Source organism: Hyposmocoma kahamanoa, unplaced genomic scaffold (genome assembly GCF_003589595.1).
Source record: "Hyposmocoma kahamanoa isolate Upper Pololo Valley unplaced genomic scaffold, ASM358959v1 119, whole genome shotgun sequence".
Lineage (NCBI taxonomy): Eukaryota > Metazoa > Arthropoda > Insecta > Lepidoptera > Cosmopterigidae > Hyposmocoma > Hyposmocoma kahamanoa.
This window is the reverse complement of record NW_020653409.1, coordinates 163-17057: the sequence shown is the minus strand read 5'-3', so window position 1 is coordinate 17057 and position 16895 is coordinate 163. Positions and strand designations below refer to the sequence as shown.

The following is a 16895-nucleotide window of genomic DNA, read 5'->3' as shown; positions in this document are numbered from 1 at the left end:
AATATTTAACCTTAATCCCACTTCCCAGGAAAAGAAAAGATCATCTGTTCCAAAAATTATTTTTCTTTCCATTTTCACCGTTTCACAGCAAACAAATGCAAACCGCGAAGTGCTAGAGATAAATAAATGTATCTATCTGGGTCCCTTTGGATCATTTTTGAATGAATTTTGAACATACATCTCAGCGAATGAGCGAAGTTTACAAAGAGAAATAGCGGGTTGTTATGTAGTTTTGTCGGTTTTTGTATTACAGTTTTTATTGAAATTAATGTTTAGTTAAAATACCTAAGTATTCTTACGACAAATTAGCAGTAATAATCGATTATCAAAATCGCGATCGATTAGCAGAATTATCCATTTTGGCTATAATACTATGAAAAAGAAATGACTGTTTATTTATTTAATTGTGCAGTGCGTGCTTGTTAAAGGTTTATTACTTTTTTTGTTATTATGGTACCGCCAAAATCTAAAGTATGGACATATTTTATATCTCCGAAAAAAGTATCGATATGAGTAAGTATCGATAATTTTGAAGTTTATTAGGAGTGCTCTATATATATCGATATTAAAAAATATATCGATATATGACCTCGATATATCGAATCAACCCGATATTATCGTATCATTCGGTATCGATAAGTACTATCGATATATTTTATCCGATACATGAAAAATCGTACAAAGTTGAAAGTACACAATTCAAAATTGTGCTTGCACAACACGCAACGCACTTCGAGTGCTAATTCGCTGGTGGTGGTAACACCTACTCATTTGAGTAGGTATCGATACTTTGGTGGTATCGGAACAACCCTAGCCGGCGGATCGATGATGAGGACCTACGATTCTAGGAGCTATCATCCAAGTATCCTGGTGGGATCACCCGGTGGCAGTACTGGACTGTAAGTAAGTAAGTAAGTAAGTAAGTAAATAAATTCTTTATTTCCTCCACAAATTTGTAACAACTTAAGTAAACATAAGAGATATTAAAGTAAAAAACATGACAGGAAAATTTGTAGAGGCTGGAGCCTAAACTAGGATACCCTGTATTTTAGGTTACCAGGCCTCCACCTCCAGAGATTCTGATCAATATTTATAAATCTATATTAACAAGTTACATGTATACTTAACTGCAAAAAAGAGTGATAACAAAAAAAAATACAAATATATAAAAATATACATATGTACACAAATATAAGAATAAAAATTAAATTGTAAGTGTGTGAGAGTGTGTGTGATGATTGAGTGCACGTGGTGTGTGTGGAAGTGCGTGTGATGTGTGCGAAAGTGCATGTGATGTGTGTGTAATTGTTTGTGATGTGTGTGAAAGTGCAAGTGATATGCGAAGTGCTTGTAAATGTGGATACATATTAGAGAGAATGTGCGACCTGCGTAGGTTTAGATGATTAATTTTACGAGTTCATAAACGGTGGACGTATTTGGTGAGATGAGAAAAAATATAAGAGTTCGAACATTGACTGTTAAACTTTACTTTTATTCTAACATTATTATTTTGTTTGACTTTGCAACTTAGATATTTATAGCATCAAAAATTACTAGTGGAATAAAAAATGACAAAACGCACCGATTACAATTAGGCACCAGATAGCCCTACGCTCAAAATAACTTGGGATCAGATTTAGCAACAAAAACTGCCATCCACTATTCTGGAAACCTATTCATATATTATATCACGTCAACTAAGAAATTACATCAAATACATTTTCAGTATCTTCATAATTCAGGTTTAAGAGCCAATTAGTTACTATTTTTTTACAATTGTATCTATTTAATGCATATATTTTATTTACTGAGTTGCATTTGTTATATAGGTACGAACCTAGAAACACAAAAAATCTTTTGGCAAATGATGTTTTAAATATCTTATTTGAACAGACAAGGTCATGTCTTCTCTTATTTTGTGAGAAGTTGGGATCATACGTCAAAAGAATAACTGGCGTACTGACAGAACTTTACATTCTTCATAGAGTTTAGACGTTGAGAATAAGTAGGGCCGGAATGTTGAGACCTTTAAAATTGTTCGTTGGGCGACTTCTAGCTATTTTATAGTTGTTTTATGAGCGCCTCCCCAAATGGTAATACAATAAGTTAGAATGGACTGACACAATGCGTAATAAGAAATTTTTAGAATTTTTTGATCAGCAATATGTCGAAGGTTTTTAAAAATATATACTAACTTACGGGTACGAGTTGAAAGCAATTTAATATGGGTTAAAAAGTTAAGGTTGTGGTCAAGATTTATGCCGAGGTATTTAATAGTTGAAACTTTTTCAAGAACAGGACAAGTACACAAGATAGGGTCAAAGTTACATGTGTGGACAGTAAGGTTAAGGTTATGATGATGAGATAATGTATTACGAATGGAAAAAAGTATATATTTACTTTTATCAGCGTTAATTATTAATAGATTATGGGCAAGCCATCGCAAAATCGAGTTTAAGCCGTTTCGTGCATTAAGAAAAAGCTCTTCTAGGGTAGGCGCTTCGAAAATTAAGGCTGTGTCGTCTGCAAAAGAAACTATTTTACCATTGATGAGCTGCATATTACAAAGGTCATTGATAAATACTAAAAAAAGGGAAGGGCCAAGAATACTCCCTTGAGGAATACCATAAAGAACGGGAAGGTCATTACTAATGTGATTATCAATTTTCACCAGCTGACTTCGGTTTGTTAGATAACTTCGGAATAGATTAAGCGACAAACCCCTCGTTCCGAGATGTTCCAGTTTTCGAAGGAGTAGAGGAATCGAGACCGTGTCAAACGCCTTCGCAAGGTCAAGGAATACTGATAAGCACTTCCGACCCTCGTCCAAGCTACCAACTATACATTCTGTAAGGTCGTGTACAGCATTCGCAGTAGATCTTTCAGCCCGAAATCCGTATTGATGTGGTGACAGTAGGTTGTTGACTTCAAGATAATTCATTAGCCTTTTATTCATAATACGTTCTAAGACTTTTGATAAAGATGGCAGAAGAGAAATCGGTCTATAATTTGAAATAAGACTTCGGTCGCCCGCTTTATATATTGGCTTGATAACGGCTTTTTTGAAAGCATCAGGAAATACCCCTGCAGACAAACTCAACCTGCAAACATGAGTTATGGGTGGTACCAAAATATTTTTGTATAATTTGAGAATCGACGAGGGGATACCGTCCCAGCCTTTGGCACAGTTATTTTCAAGGACATCAATATGTTTTCAATTTCAGCCTCATCAGTATCAAGTAACCCAAATGACTTAATTACGCTATCTGTAAAGGGATTAGTATTAACAATGCCTTTATTATGAAGCAGTATTTTTTCTGCTAGTAATTTACCTATATTACCGAAGTAGTCATTTACATCATTAACCGAACGAGAAGGAGAATCTGACATAGTTAATAAGTTTGAAGAGTAGTCTTTAGGTTTATTCATGTTAATATTTCTTTTTATTACATCCCATAACTTCCTACTGTTTGAACCAGCAGCTTGGATTTCTTATCTTTGGTATTCACGCTTAACCTTTTTTAGTATATCATTACAGAAATTTCTGTACCTACAATAGGTAACTCTGAGGATACTGTTATCAGTGGAGAGTTTAAGCTTTAAGTGCATATTGTCACGATTGCGAATACATCGTAGCAATCCGATAGTAATCCACGTTTTATAGTTCTAGCGCGCCGGGGTAGTCGTAGTAATTTAGCATTAGAGATTAAGGCTTGGGCTAAAAGACTTACAAGGAGATTAGCTGCAATATTTGGGTCGTCTGATGTTAATATCGGGATAAAATCAAGTGAGCTCATTGACGCCTCCAAGCCAGCATGATCAATTTTAGATATAGTCAGAGGGACACTTTTTGGCTGTTTAATATTAATGCAAAGAACTATAGCATCGTGGTCAGAGATGGATGGATGCAACACAAAGGTTTTAATAGACTTTTTAGTTTTCAATATAAAATGATCTAGGCAAGAGCTTTGTCTAGTCGGAAGAGTATGGGAGGGTAGCATCCCATGGATAGAAAGCAAATCCAAGTAATCTTCAGAGTATTTTTCAGAGCTGTCTGAAGAAATATTAATATTTATATCACCAACAAGGATAATATTTGGAAATGAAGAAAGCGATTGTATGACAGTGTTTAGGAACGCCAAGAAAAGGGGGACATTAAGTTTAAAACAATATGGACGATATATGGCAACAATGACAGTGTGCGTTGAGATTTTTATTACTAAGCAGTTAGTTTCGGGAAATATTGGCTCTAGTACAGTACAAGATAAGGCGTTATTTATATAAACAACAACCCCGTTATTTTGGTTGTAATTATCTGTGGAATAATGAACATTATAGCCGTCTAATGCAGGTAAATTTTGTGGGATGGCCGATAATCGACATTCCATCAGTATTAAAAAATCAAAGTCCAATTTAATACGAGACAATAATACTTATAGCTTATCAAAATTACCCAATATGCTAAATATATTTTGACATAATAGCTTAATTTGATTATGAGGATGAGTTATGTGCGAGGAGACCTCCTCGGGGAGACAAGCTATATGGTTGGATATTTGAAAATTGTCTAAATTGTCTAATAAAACTGTAGGCTTGTATAGTTCATGAACTACGAAGTATAGGAATGTATTCCCGACACAGACCGACAGGAACTAGTTCGTCTTGTACGGTTTTAATAGTTCATAGTTCTTTTTAGTTCAGTAGGAACTAGGAACTGTCTGCATTGATAGTTCACCTGTCTTTTATTCAGTAGGAACGGTGCAAGAGGGACAAATAGCGATCTTTCGCTGCTTTTAGTACAAGTTCGAGTGGGATGCACGTTTGAACGTTGCCAGCTCGTTCTAAGTCTTCTCTAATTATGGTATCTACATTATGTATATATGTATGTAAGCTTCCAAAAAAGTAAGTGCTCATATGGTTTTGGTAAGTGTGGTAGGTATCTGTATGTATAATATCAACCTACGTGTACGAGTATATAAAATAGTTGTATGTATGTACCTAAATGCTGTAATATAATATTTTAAAAACACCGTTGTAACTAAAATTGTTGTTTTGTAAAATAAAGGATATTTAGTTAGAATGGCAGTCTTTAAACATGTAATTTAAGAAAGAAAATCAAATAGTACCGATTCCATACAAATTGTATTTTTAAATATTTAATACAGTGTACTATTGACCTCATAATACGAGAAGCCAGTAGCAGTTCTTGTGAATAAAATTACTAGTTTGTAGCGTCCGATCAAGGACAAGACGAACTAACTAACTAAAAGACCGACCTAGTTCAGTTTTGACCGATTGAACTAACTAGGATCGCTCCCTCTAACTGCCACTCATAGGCCCTATGATTCGAGTCAAAGCTTTTTTGAAGGACACTTTGGAGTTGGCTGCTGATGGCCTTGACTGCGCCACCGGAAGAAACTAGTCAAAGCAATTTCCTTTTGGAACTTAACTAGTAATTTAGTTAACACTTCGATAGCGCGTTCTATTTTGATCCCAACGCCATCTAGTGGCAAGGCGATGTTACTAATATTCTCGTACAACATAATATTATTTCGTTATGGAAGTAGTTGAATGAAATTTAGTATTGGTGCTACGTCCCGGCCCCTGCCGTGTCACGCTTGTTTCGCTTGTTCGCGTAGCGGTAGGAGGGATTCGTTCTATATTTATAATTCGAGCCACCTCGCATCAGTGTTAAATGTCCTAAGCTTAAAGAAAGTTCGATTGATCAAGAACTACCCTACGCAATTTTGAAACTAGTATATTAAAAGTCTTTTCCATAAGTCCTTCTTGGAAATTTGGACTTTCAAAACCTTTTTCTTCGATGATAACACTATTTTTGTATTCTAGCCCTTTAAGGCAAAACGCGAGGTGGCTCGAATTTTGTGACCGGGAGTATATTTATATCGTATTCCTTAACAAAGTCGACACTAGCGCTTTGTCGGCCGATGCTGTGACACGGTCGCTTCGCTCGTGTGCTGTTGTGGTCGCAAGGCACCGAATACGACTGAACTCGTTTGCTGCATCTATGTTTGCTCTGGGATTATATTTATGATAAATAATACTCAATAAATGTTATATCTGAAATTATACCACCGGTATATCAGATTGACAAGTGTTCTTCAATGGAAGTAGAAAAAGAGGAATATAAATCACTTACCCGGGATGCATGTACAAATACATGACAGAGGCGATGCTTCCGGTATCAGTTTTAGGATACCTGGTGTTATATTTAACCCAAGTTACATCATTGGAAATGCAGTGGCCAGCTGTCAACACCCAGTGGGGTGTGATAATGGATCCGGTGCATTTTAGAAACCAGAATCTGTTGAAAACCGCGCACACTGCTGGGAAATGACTCAAAGGCACTGGCTCTCCACCAAACAGCCGGCGAGTCGGTAACCCATTTTCAATCTTAACAGACAAAAACAAACAAGTGGAGTAATTTCACAAAAAATAATGAATTGGATTTAAAAAAACCTCAATAATACAATTATTATAGCGACTCTGTGATCAGCCACTGGCAGCTGTAAAGGTGCCTGGCTGAGTGAAGAAAAACTTTCATAGGTTTCTCACAGATGGCGCTACGGCAAAAAAGTCGTAAAAAATCAACATACAAAGATTTGCAACAAGGACACAGAAAAAAATCGTAAGGTCTCCTGGTTCCTTCCGTAGTTCAGTTGGGAGAGCGTCAAGGTACGCTGGAAGCGCTGGTTCAATTCTAGCCGGATTGAAGGAATTTTTGTTAGTGTTCGAACTTTATTAATAATTATAAACAAAAAAAGACAAAACATTTACCAGCCTCAAAATTGAGTATAAAAGCGCAGGTTAGTTGTATCCGTAGCCTGTAATTGCATTGCGCCATTTTGTGAAGATCAATTTGAGCTACAACTTAGAGTTGGTGTCGCGGAACCTACTCGTAAAAAATCTGTTTGTATACGAAAAGAAATGTTTAATACCATAACTATATTCCGAAAGAATGCGTGCCTGTGCTGGTAACCAAGAACTTCGGTCAGGAGAAGCAGGAAAATTAACACTACTCCTTGTGTTTGCATTGGTCATCGTATCTTTGGCGTTTCTATGATAAAATCAGTTTCTGTAATAAGTAAAAGTTCCAGTTTATCCACCTGTTTTGTCTTTACTTTACTCAATTCGGCTGTATCGGCTGACTGATGATTTATCAAGAAATAGTAAAGCTGTTGTAGATAAGTATAATTATTATTCACTTCACTTTTCCAACTTTACTTCTTTTTTTACTTCGTCTGATTGTCCGAAATGTCCAACGACTTGACAATTACAGTATTTCTATTTCTATTTCCTTAATGGCAGCCACTAGGCTTGGGCCAGTGTCAATTACTGTATCTACATCTTTTTCCATCCTCTAAGATCTACATTTTTATTTCTATTATCTTTGATTGCGTCAAGGAGAACCTTTATATTTTTGCTTATAAACCTGAATATCGAAAAAGTTTCACAACTTTTGAAAATTTTGTGAGGTCCTCAACCTGGACCAAGCAAGCGTGGTGAATTATGGCCTAAACATTATAGGCAGTAGAATAATAATGAATTTCAAATGAAAAGCCCTTTCCCCCATCACCGCTTTTGATAAAACATAAAACTGATGTTCTGATGGAAAAAAAATCTCCGTCAAAAGTTGTCAATGTCAATTCTGCCAATGTCTCAGTAGCACGGGAAGCCATTCCCTTACAGTAGCTATATTTCGATGGAGCCATAATATTTAAAAGAAGAAGAAGCTATTAACGAAACTTATTAATATATACGGATATAACAAAGAAGGAGATAAATATAAAGCTTTACAGTTATACAGAAGAAACATATTCTTTTCATCAAAAGTGTAAAGAAACGATGACCAATGCAAGCACAAAGAATATTATTGATTCTCCTGTCTCTCCTTTCGGAAACTTTTAGCTTGCAGCATAGATATGTATTCTACCGGAGTATGGTTACGGTAATATTTTTCACGGTGATATACAATGCGACTGGAGCTTATTTTCTTTGAAAAGCTATTAAAAATAAAAGTGGAATCCTACTGTAGGTATTGGTTGAAAGCTGTATGACATGTACATTGCCACACTTCCATTCATGCGTTCACCATATCTGCCCGAGACTTGTCCGTAGTTCCCTGTGGCGCTCATCTTTACAAAATGATGCTAGTCTTCTTATGCTATTCATTTCACACTACAGATAAAACCACGGATGTAAAAAATAATGGAAGGGCCTTAAGTCTCGATCACTATCAGAACTGATGTCACTAAAATTCATAATATCATAAGTTGAAACAATATCCGCCTCAGTGGCCGAACGGTTACCACTATAGAAATGTTTGCATGGCCTACATTTAATTATTTCGTGAGTTTGGGTGTAATTTGTGGTTGTCTATGTGTGTGTCCATGGCACTTGCGACTCAGGGTTTCCCTAGCGCGAGGCTGTGTTGTGTGTGCTTTATTATTTATTTATATGAAATCTTGATAAAGATTGGTCATAGTTTCTAATTTAAAAAGATGTAACAAATAATCTCAGTACAGAGTACTAAAAAACCGACCTGAAAATACGTGGAATTACATCTATTTGCCAAGTTTTATTGAAATCGGTTACCGGAAAGTGCGCAAACCCGGATTCATCCCCTAGTTCGCCACTATACGGGACTTGACACAGGAGATAATAAAAATCGGTTCTCACTACTCAAAGTATTTTGTGAGAGAAAAACGCCTTGAATTGGAGAATAGCAAAATCAATCATTAAAATAATTGCTCCTTATAATAAAATTTAGGCGCTATTTATGAAAATGAATCTTCATACGTGAACAGCCACCCTTAGGGATGAGTGGTGATAATTTTCTTCAAAATTAAATGGGACCCCTATGAAGGTACCCTCTGTCCAACAAAAAAAGAATCCTCAAAATCGGTTCACAAATACCGGAGTTATCGCGTAATATACATCCAAAAAAATCTCCTCCTTTTCTAAAAGTCGGTTAATTATTGACTGTTGATGTAATTTACACTTTACCCTGTTGGCATATCGTTGAAAGTTCGGTATTATATTGCAAATTACGATGTTTTGATTTTATATTTAAATTTCATTCAATGCGCTGCCATCTAGCGGCAATAGCTGAAAGATGTCGAACGATTTGCGCATATTAATGTTCTTAGAAAAAAAGTAGCCTATATTGCTGCGGTATAAGGTTTAATTTCGTTTCTTATACCAAAAAATCTGTAACAGAAAATTTAAAGTTTATAAAAATTAAGTAAAATAAGGCTTAACGATGATATGAAATACCACCATAGACAATTTTATAGGTGCCACTGTCAATTTAGTAGGTACTCAAAAGTAGCGAAATAACGCTTTTTCTACGATTTTCGAGATTTTGCGCATGCTAATTGACACGACCATAAAGTACGAAGCGAAAATGGCAGACCGAGCTCAAGTATGTAGAACTCCGCGTACTGTTGGCACACGTGTCATGTCCACTAAGCAATTCTACTGTATTTATTGTCCTGTGGATAATACATATAAAGAGTAATACTTTACATGTTAAGATCGAAGATGAAACGCCGACGCGGCGCGTGTTTGGTGGCGATCGAATGACCCTAAGCAACTACCCCGCTGTGTGTGCACTTCTCGATCGATTTTGGAATTTGAAATGCTCGGGATCCATCATCTCAAAGAATTGGGTGCTCACGGCAGCCCATTGCGTCTCCAATAAAGTGGCCCTTATCAAGTACAACACCATTCATCTAAAATCCAAAGAGGGATCAATCGCCACTGTCTTGTATCTGTATCGGCATCCCAAGTAAGTATTTTCTGGAGAAGACAAATGAAAATTTGCATTTAAATTCGAGATTCCAAAGGTTCTGCTAAGCTTACGAGTCCTTGTTTCTGTCTAAACTTCTTACATATGTATCTTTTAACTGTTCAGCTTTCAAGTGTTAGAAGAAGACGAAGGTCGTGGAGTGGACGTGACCGTGCTGCGTAACGATGTGGGTCTAGTTCGCACCAAGCAAACCATGACACTGAACACCGAGCTGCCGATGGACCCCATTGCGGCCATGCTACTATACGCACCTTACGATATGAAGAATCAAGAAATTGAGGTATAGAATATTCTCCTTGACCATTGCAGATAACATTTTCACAGCGTCTGTGGTGCATACCGGTTTTCGTGTTGTCACCATCCCAGAGGATAGGTCAGTATAGGAACTAACTTTTGTATATTGTCTCTCTGGGTGTTTATGGTACCGTCGTCGTTTCCGATTTCCATAAAACAAGTGCTTTAACCACTTACTTTGGGATCACAGCAACAATGTGATGTTGTCTAATATGTGTATATTTTGGAGCTAAGCGAATCATATTTCGTTTTCTAGTTCGTATTTTGGACACTTAATAGTAGTTTTATATTATTTATTATTTAAAATTCGTGTGTGGGTTCATCATTAAAAAACATCACACGAGTGTTTTAATGCTTTATTATGTACAGTTACATACACTGCTTTATCAATACACATATTATAAGCTCTCTATGATGTATTCAGGAACCGCGTGTTACGACTGGCGAATAGAATAGAATAGAATTAATTTCATTTGTTGTGGCGGCAAATATAAACTTTTCTCACGCATGTCACACAGCCGTAGTTTTTATTTAATTCATAGACAAAGTAGAGGCGGCCCTAAATATCATATCGTTCGATATCAAGTAACGTGTGAAATTTGTCAAAATTGTTTGCTATTGACATTTCATTTCGAATAAAACTTCATCTCGACTGATATTAGAATTGAGGTCAAAATCAAATTGTTTCGTTTTTCAGAGATGTTCGAAATTTGAATGCAATAATAAAATCGATGAAGCAATAATAACATTTTCACAAATGAGAAATTTGCTCTAACAAAACAGTTTATCCTTATGCTGGTCGTAATTTGCAGTTTTTGAACACATCGTAAAGGGTTTATGATATGTGTGTAGATAAATGATGCTAATGACCACGAGGATGAGCTTTACGAAATTAAAATCGTCCAGGACGTGTATACACTTAACAAATTTGATAATTATGTCGACGCAAAAGCCCTTTGATGAAATTCCATGATGCCTAATGTAGGCAAACGTTATCCAGAATCCAGCCATATCGAATCTTGATCGTTCGATATTTGTATTAATAATTATAACGAAACTAGTGGAGTAATTTCACAAAAATAATTAAACATCATAATGGTCAAACATCGTGTCATTCTATAAACATAAAAATTACCAATACTAAAGCGACATCTGTAGTCAGCTGCTGGTAGCTGTAAAGGTGCCTGGTTAAGGGAAGAAAACCTTCCATAGATTTCTCACAGATGGCACTACGGCAAAAGTTGTTAAGAAGCAAAAACACAGATCTGCAAAAAGCACATAAAAAAATTCGTAAGGTCCTTAGTTTTCGATCTTCGTATTAATAATTATTATTAGAAACTAATGGAGTAATTTCATAAAAGTCATATTATAAATACAAGTTTATGCACAGGGATACAACAAACTTAATGTCTACACTGGGTAGGCTCCCGCCTTCAGCGGACAAGCGAAGGCGATTTGTGGATCGAGTGTAAATGCGTCTTTAGAAGAAAGCCACGCACAGTGGTGCATTGGCGAAAAAAAGTATTTTTTATGAACATTTATCTAAATAAATTTTACATTATATACAAACGACAGTATACACTCCATAGATACAAAATGTATAAAAACAAATTTCTAATAGTTGTATGAATATACGAGATTGAACAAATCCGACGCAGACATAACCATTTTTGCGCAAATACTTCTGGATTTTCAAGGTTAATTTTAACTTAAATTGAATAGAAATTTACGATAATTGTATTTTTTATAATACCTGGAAATGTAATCTTGTCGTAATAGTGAAAGAATTTTATCTTCTTAATGTTTTTCATTTTCGTTTTAAAATGCCCAATTTAAGACCAGTATTTTGTAAATTCGAAGAAATCTTTTCACCGCCGTCGACCGCTGTTTACTTATATCACTTAATCGATTTATTAGTATATTTTAGCTGCTGCAACAACAAAAAAAAAACTACCTTGGATGAGAGAACACATTAACTAACTGCTCTCAAAGCCAACGATAACGATATAATCAAATCGCCACATCCGTAGAACAAAGGTCTATGTGTAAGACTATACTTGTTCTCAGGACATAGTACATTTCGTTCGTTCTTCTTCGCTGTGGATGTCAGATCGACCTTTGTTCGATTTTATATTTCCGAAACGAAGTAAGATATATAAATTCTCAAAATACCTTTACATAGGACCTAGTTTGAATAACGAAATTGTTCTCGAAACGTACTTATTCTCTTTTCGCTATATAATCACTTCGGACTCTGTTCTTCGGATGAGTCGAAATATTGAGATAATTATTTGTAACGAAATATTTTTTCATTTGTAATCACAAAAATATTTATTTCATCCTTAAATACCCCAAAAAACGGTAGTCTTGTTTTGATAGCAGTAGAGTTACTTGTGAAAGAGTTCGTCCAGGGAAGTACTGCCACCTTATCTATTGCTGCCGCCAAGCAGTAATGTGAGCATTATTGTTTTCCGGTTTGGAAGGGTAAGGGCGCTGGTGAAATTACAGGCGCAGACTTGTCAACTTATGATCTCATCTTTGCGATTCAAAGCTCTGAGTGGCACTGCAACTGTTATGGACAGGCGTGGCGTGTAGCTTACCATCAGACACATGACTTGTCCGTCCCGTCACTTAATATTATAAAAAAATACTATAAAAGCCATTGACTTACAATTATATGGACGTCGGGTCCGCGCTAAAAAGTGTCCGAACTTATTGGGCGTTAAAATCGTATACAGATCGTCATTCACGCTCTAGTCTTCGTTTGTTCGACTGACAGCGAAGCAAGCAAAATTAGACAGTACTGCGATGACATTACAATTTAAATTCAACGTTTTAGCTTTTTCATATTCCTTGACATATCACTAAGTTTAAATAGGTTGACTTGGGACATTTTTTTCGTGGTTTTTGTATTAGACCCGTTGTCCATTTATTTGTAAGTCAATGGCGGTGCCATACAAAGTGCACCACTGTACTACGTACAGCTGTGTGACAGATAACAGGTTGACGATAATTGTATTTTGTCTCATTCGCAGGTACTGGGTTTCGGACGTACAGACAAATCCGATAGCAGTTTAGGTGAGGAACTATACGGAGTCAAATTGAAGCTGGTAGGATGTGATCGCTCCACGTGGACATTTTGCATGTGTGGGACGTCTGTAGGCCTTAGTGGTGGAAGGGGTGTCTGCTCAGGAGACTCTGGAGGACCAATGACGTATAACGGATCCCAGGTTAATGCTTTACGTATGTTCGAATGTGGTAAAATGCGTGTCTGTCGAGAAAATGGCTTGGATAAAATTATCTCCAATGGAAGCGCCTTAAGCGTCGTTTACTATCAGAACCGCTGTCTCCAGAAACTCACACATTGATAACGATTGGTCGTAATTTCTAATTTAATGAGAAATAACAAATTCTGGACTGTTAATATAATTTAAACTTTACCCCGTTTGACATATCGTTGAAAATTCAATACCATTAATACCTATTATTGCAAGTTACGACGTTTTGATTTCACATTGTCACTTCAATCAATAACTACTGTCACACAGACATATTAATTAAACTAACGGATAACTCACGAATTACGTCGAATTTTTTTGATCACGTATTTATATCGAAAAATTTAGTGTGCTACATAATTGATTTTAATTGGAATGAAATAATGAGGGTAGTTGCTCGCCGCTGCCGCAGCCGTCTTACCCGCGCTCGTGTTCAGGACTTTGGCGCTTGAGTCACTGATTCAGGACCACCGACGGGTGCGAAATATGCGTCTTAAATACCTGTTTTATCCGTTAGTGTTGTGGGTACACCGTAATACAATGCCACAAACCGTCATGCATGAGATACATCCTCAACTTCAATTTCCATATCGGATAATTTTGCCTACTGTTTAACAGTATCCCAGCAAGAGAATGTAGACTTGATCCTTTATTGTGATCAGACATCTCCAACTTTGACTTTCATGACAGAATGAGACTTTAAAAAAAGCCAACTTATTTGAAGGTCTTTGGCTGTCGCGCGTTGGTGAAGGTTTCTGATCCACTGAGAATGAAGTTGGATCCAAATGACTCGCTGTATATTTTTGTCGGGTATTCAGACGACCAAATATTGTGTTTTGCGATACAAATAATTCAAGAAGATTAGTTGAAGGCTGCCTTTCCACCAGACATATGCGACGTAGCGAGGCGGTGTGCGAGGAAAAAATCCACCAATAAGATTACTTCATTTTCCTAGTCTCGCTTAGCGCAGCTCCAACGGAAAAGGGTTAGCGGAGCTAAGGATTTGTACATACAAAATAGCGAGAGATGTGTGCGAGGGATGCGGGCTACTGAAAGTATGTAAAACGTGGCTAAGTGACAAAAGGTCAAATAACCATTATAAATAGCAAAAAATAGGGAACAAAATTCTCTTTTAAAAACCGTTAAAATTAGTTAACGTGTTCGACCTAACCCAACGGTGCATAATTTAAATATCATCAAACAATTTCAAGATTCTAAAACTGGGCTGTGTTTTTTTGTGATATTTCATATATTTTTATCACTTATTTACAATATTTTGTCACTGCGCCGCGTTATAGTGGACGGCAGACTGACTGACCTGACACATCGCCACCGCTCACCCCACTACACCGTACCCGCCCGCGCATAGCTGCAAAGAATCCGTAACCCATCCTCGCATTGCGCCGCTGCACATCCTCTCACCACCTCGTACATCTCTGGTGGGAAGGCAGCCAAAGGACGAGATGTGGTGTTCTTGGAGGTCTTTCACTTGTAGTCTTAATTTTTATTCATAGAACGACGTTACGAGTATATCACTTCAATAAAAATTTCTCACAATAAACACCATATTTATTGTTTACTAGATTTTACTACAGTTAAAACTAACTGTTGTGAACTTATCACCCTGCCTCAACTTTATTCGCTATATCGAATGCTTGGTAAAAAATGTTGCTAAAAATTGGGCATCGTTTTCAAGGTCAGGTGGTACACTCACACCAGAACAGTTTTCAGGGTGGTATCACTCACACCACACTTATCGACATGAGATCGGATTAAGCCGGTTAGAATAATCTTTACGTCCATGTAGGTAATAAGACTTAAAAAGACGTGACGCGTCACAGCAGTAGAGCTCCTTGTGACAGAGTTCATCCAGGTAAGTACTGCCATCTTACCTGTGCCGTTAACACACGTTGCACTGCAGGATGTATGTAAATGCAAGTAGGACGATGCAAGGAGATAGAGAGATGCAAATTGCAATGCAAATGATTGGAGTATTATTAAATAATGTAAATAAAACGACCGTGTCCGAACGAGACAATAATAACACTCATTTATTGCAAAATATACATCGATCAGCGTGGTGTTGCAGTAAGCATAAATCGAATACATATGATATCGTGCGGGTTTACTTGTGCATATTAAAATAATAAAATGTAAATCATAAAAATGTACGGTTTCACTCGTACATTACCTATTTCTGCCGCCAAGCAGTAGGTGCTGTGAGCATTATTACTGCGTTCCGATTTGGAAGGGTAAGGGTGCTGGCGAAATTACAGGCACATGAGACTTGGCAACTTATGTCTCAAGGTTATGACGGGCACAGTGGCAGTGCCAAAAGATATTTGCGATTAACAACTCTGCGTGCCACTGCAACTGTTATGGATAGGCGTGTCGCTTACCACCAGGCGCACGACTTGTTTGTCCCGTCACTTGGCATTAATTCGATTTTGATGAGTGATGATACCCTTAGTTCTTTATGGGTTTTGTATAGGGTGTTACCATCACCTCTGGGACGACCCACCTCACCTCGACCCAGTACCAGTTAGTTGTCTCGTACGCGATGGAGCGAAAAGCAAAGAGACTAGGCATTGACTCTCTTGTGGAATCGAAGCTCCTAAATCTGGAACATCGTTGAAAAGTTGTAGAAGGATGGACGAAGGGGCATGTCGATTTTCCATCGAATACAGTTTGTAAGAATGCGTAAGAACTTTAGCATTTACTTCCACCCTCACCGTCCTTTCTTCATTTCACTAGAAAGTCCGGGATATGCATCCTTATGCCGTTGACTTACCATATACTTGCATGAAGAGCTTTTAAACCAACTTAAAGCTATTCAAAGCCAAAGTAAATAGATGTTTATTAGATAAACACCTAACATCGTTGCCTAATTGTCGTTTAATATCATGTTGTGGTAAAGTCTAATTTATATTTTAAAAAAGACAGGCTTCTTTTCAAAAAAACTTGCTTACTGTTACGCCACTTGATTGGTTTTCTCTGCAGATCGGAGTAACTTCCATGGGTCCAATAGAGTGTGCTACAAGGACCACACCAGGGCCCACAGCTATCAGTGTTTTCACCTCGCTGCACGAGTACGCTTCCCTAATATCTCACACCATCGACGACACGGAGAATGCTCTTAAGATGACCCGTGTTCCAGGTGCAGCCAACAGATTGATTTCACATTATGGCGTAGTTTTGTTTATATTGTTCTTTATTAACTTTGTGTAACTATGATTATATTTGGTATTTATTCGTTCTTGAATTTATGTTTTTTTCTAAAACTTATTGCTAGGTCTCAAATCTAATGCGATATTTTTGTGATTATTTTCCATAAAATTTATTATGGTCTCTATAAACCAAAGTTATTAGATAAAAATTATATAACAATCACATTCCTTTGTTTCCTTGAATTTATCAGTTAAAATATCGTTTGTGGGTCCAGATACAGATCAAACCAACTGAATTAAAATTAGTCTAATTGAATAAGCAATTTA

General features: G+C 36.8%; 1 protein-coding gene across 1 annotated transcript; it reads left to right on the top strand.

The window, feature by feature from the left end:
* Positions 1 to 7668: 7668 nt before the first annotated feature.
* Positions 7669 to 16558, top strand: LOC113240072 (trypsin-like; the record flags this gene model as incomplete). The annotated part of the gene is made up of 5 exons (XM_026477278.1): positions 7669 to 7966; positions 9555 to 9808; positions 9935 to 10109; positions 13159 to 13353; positions 16402 to 16558. Coding segments are annotated over exons 1-5 (877 nt in total), but the record flags the coding sequence as incomplete, so codon positions are not given.
* Between the last annotated feature and the right edge of the window lie 337 nt (positions 16559 to 16895).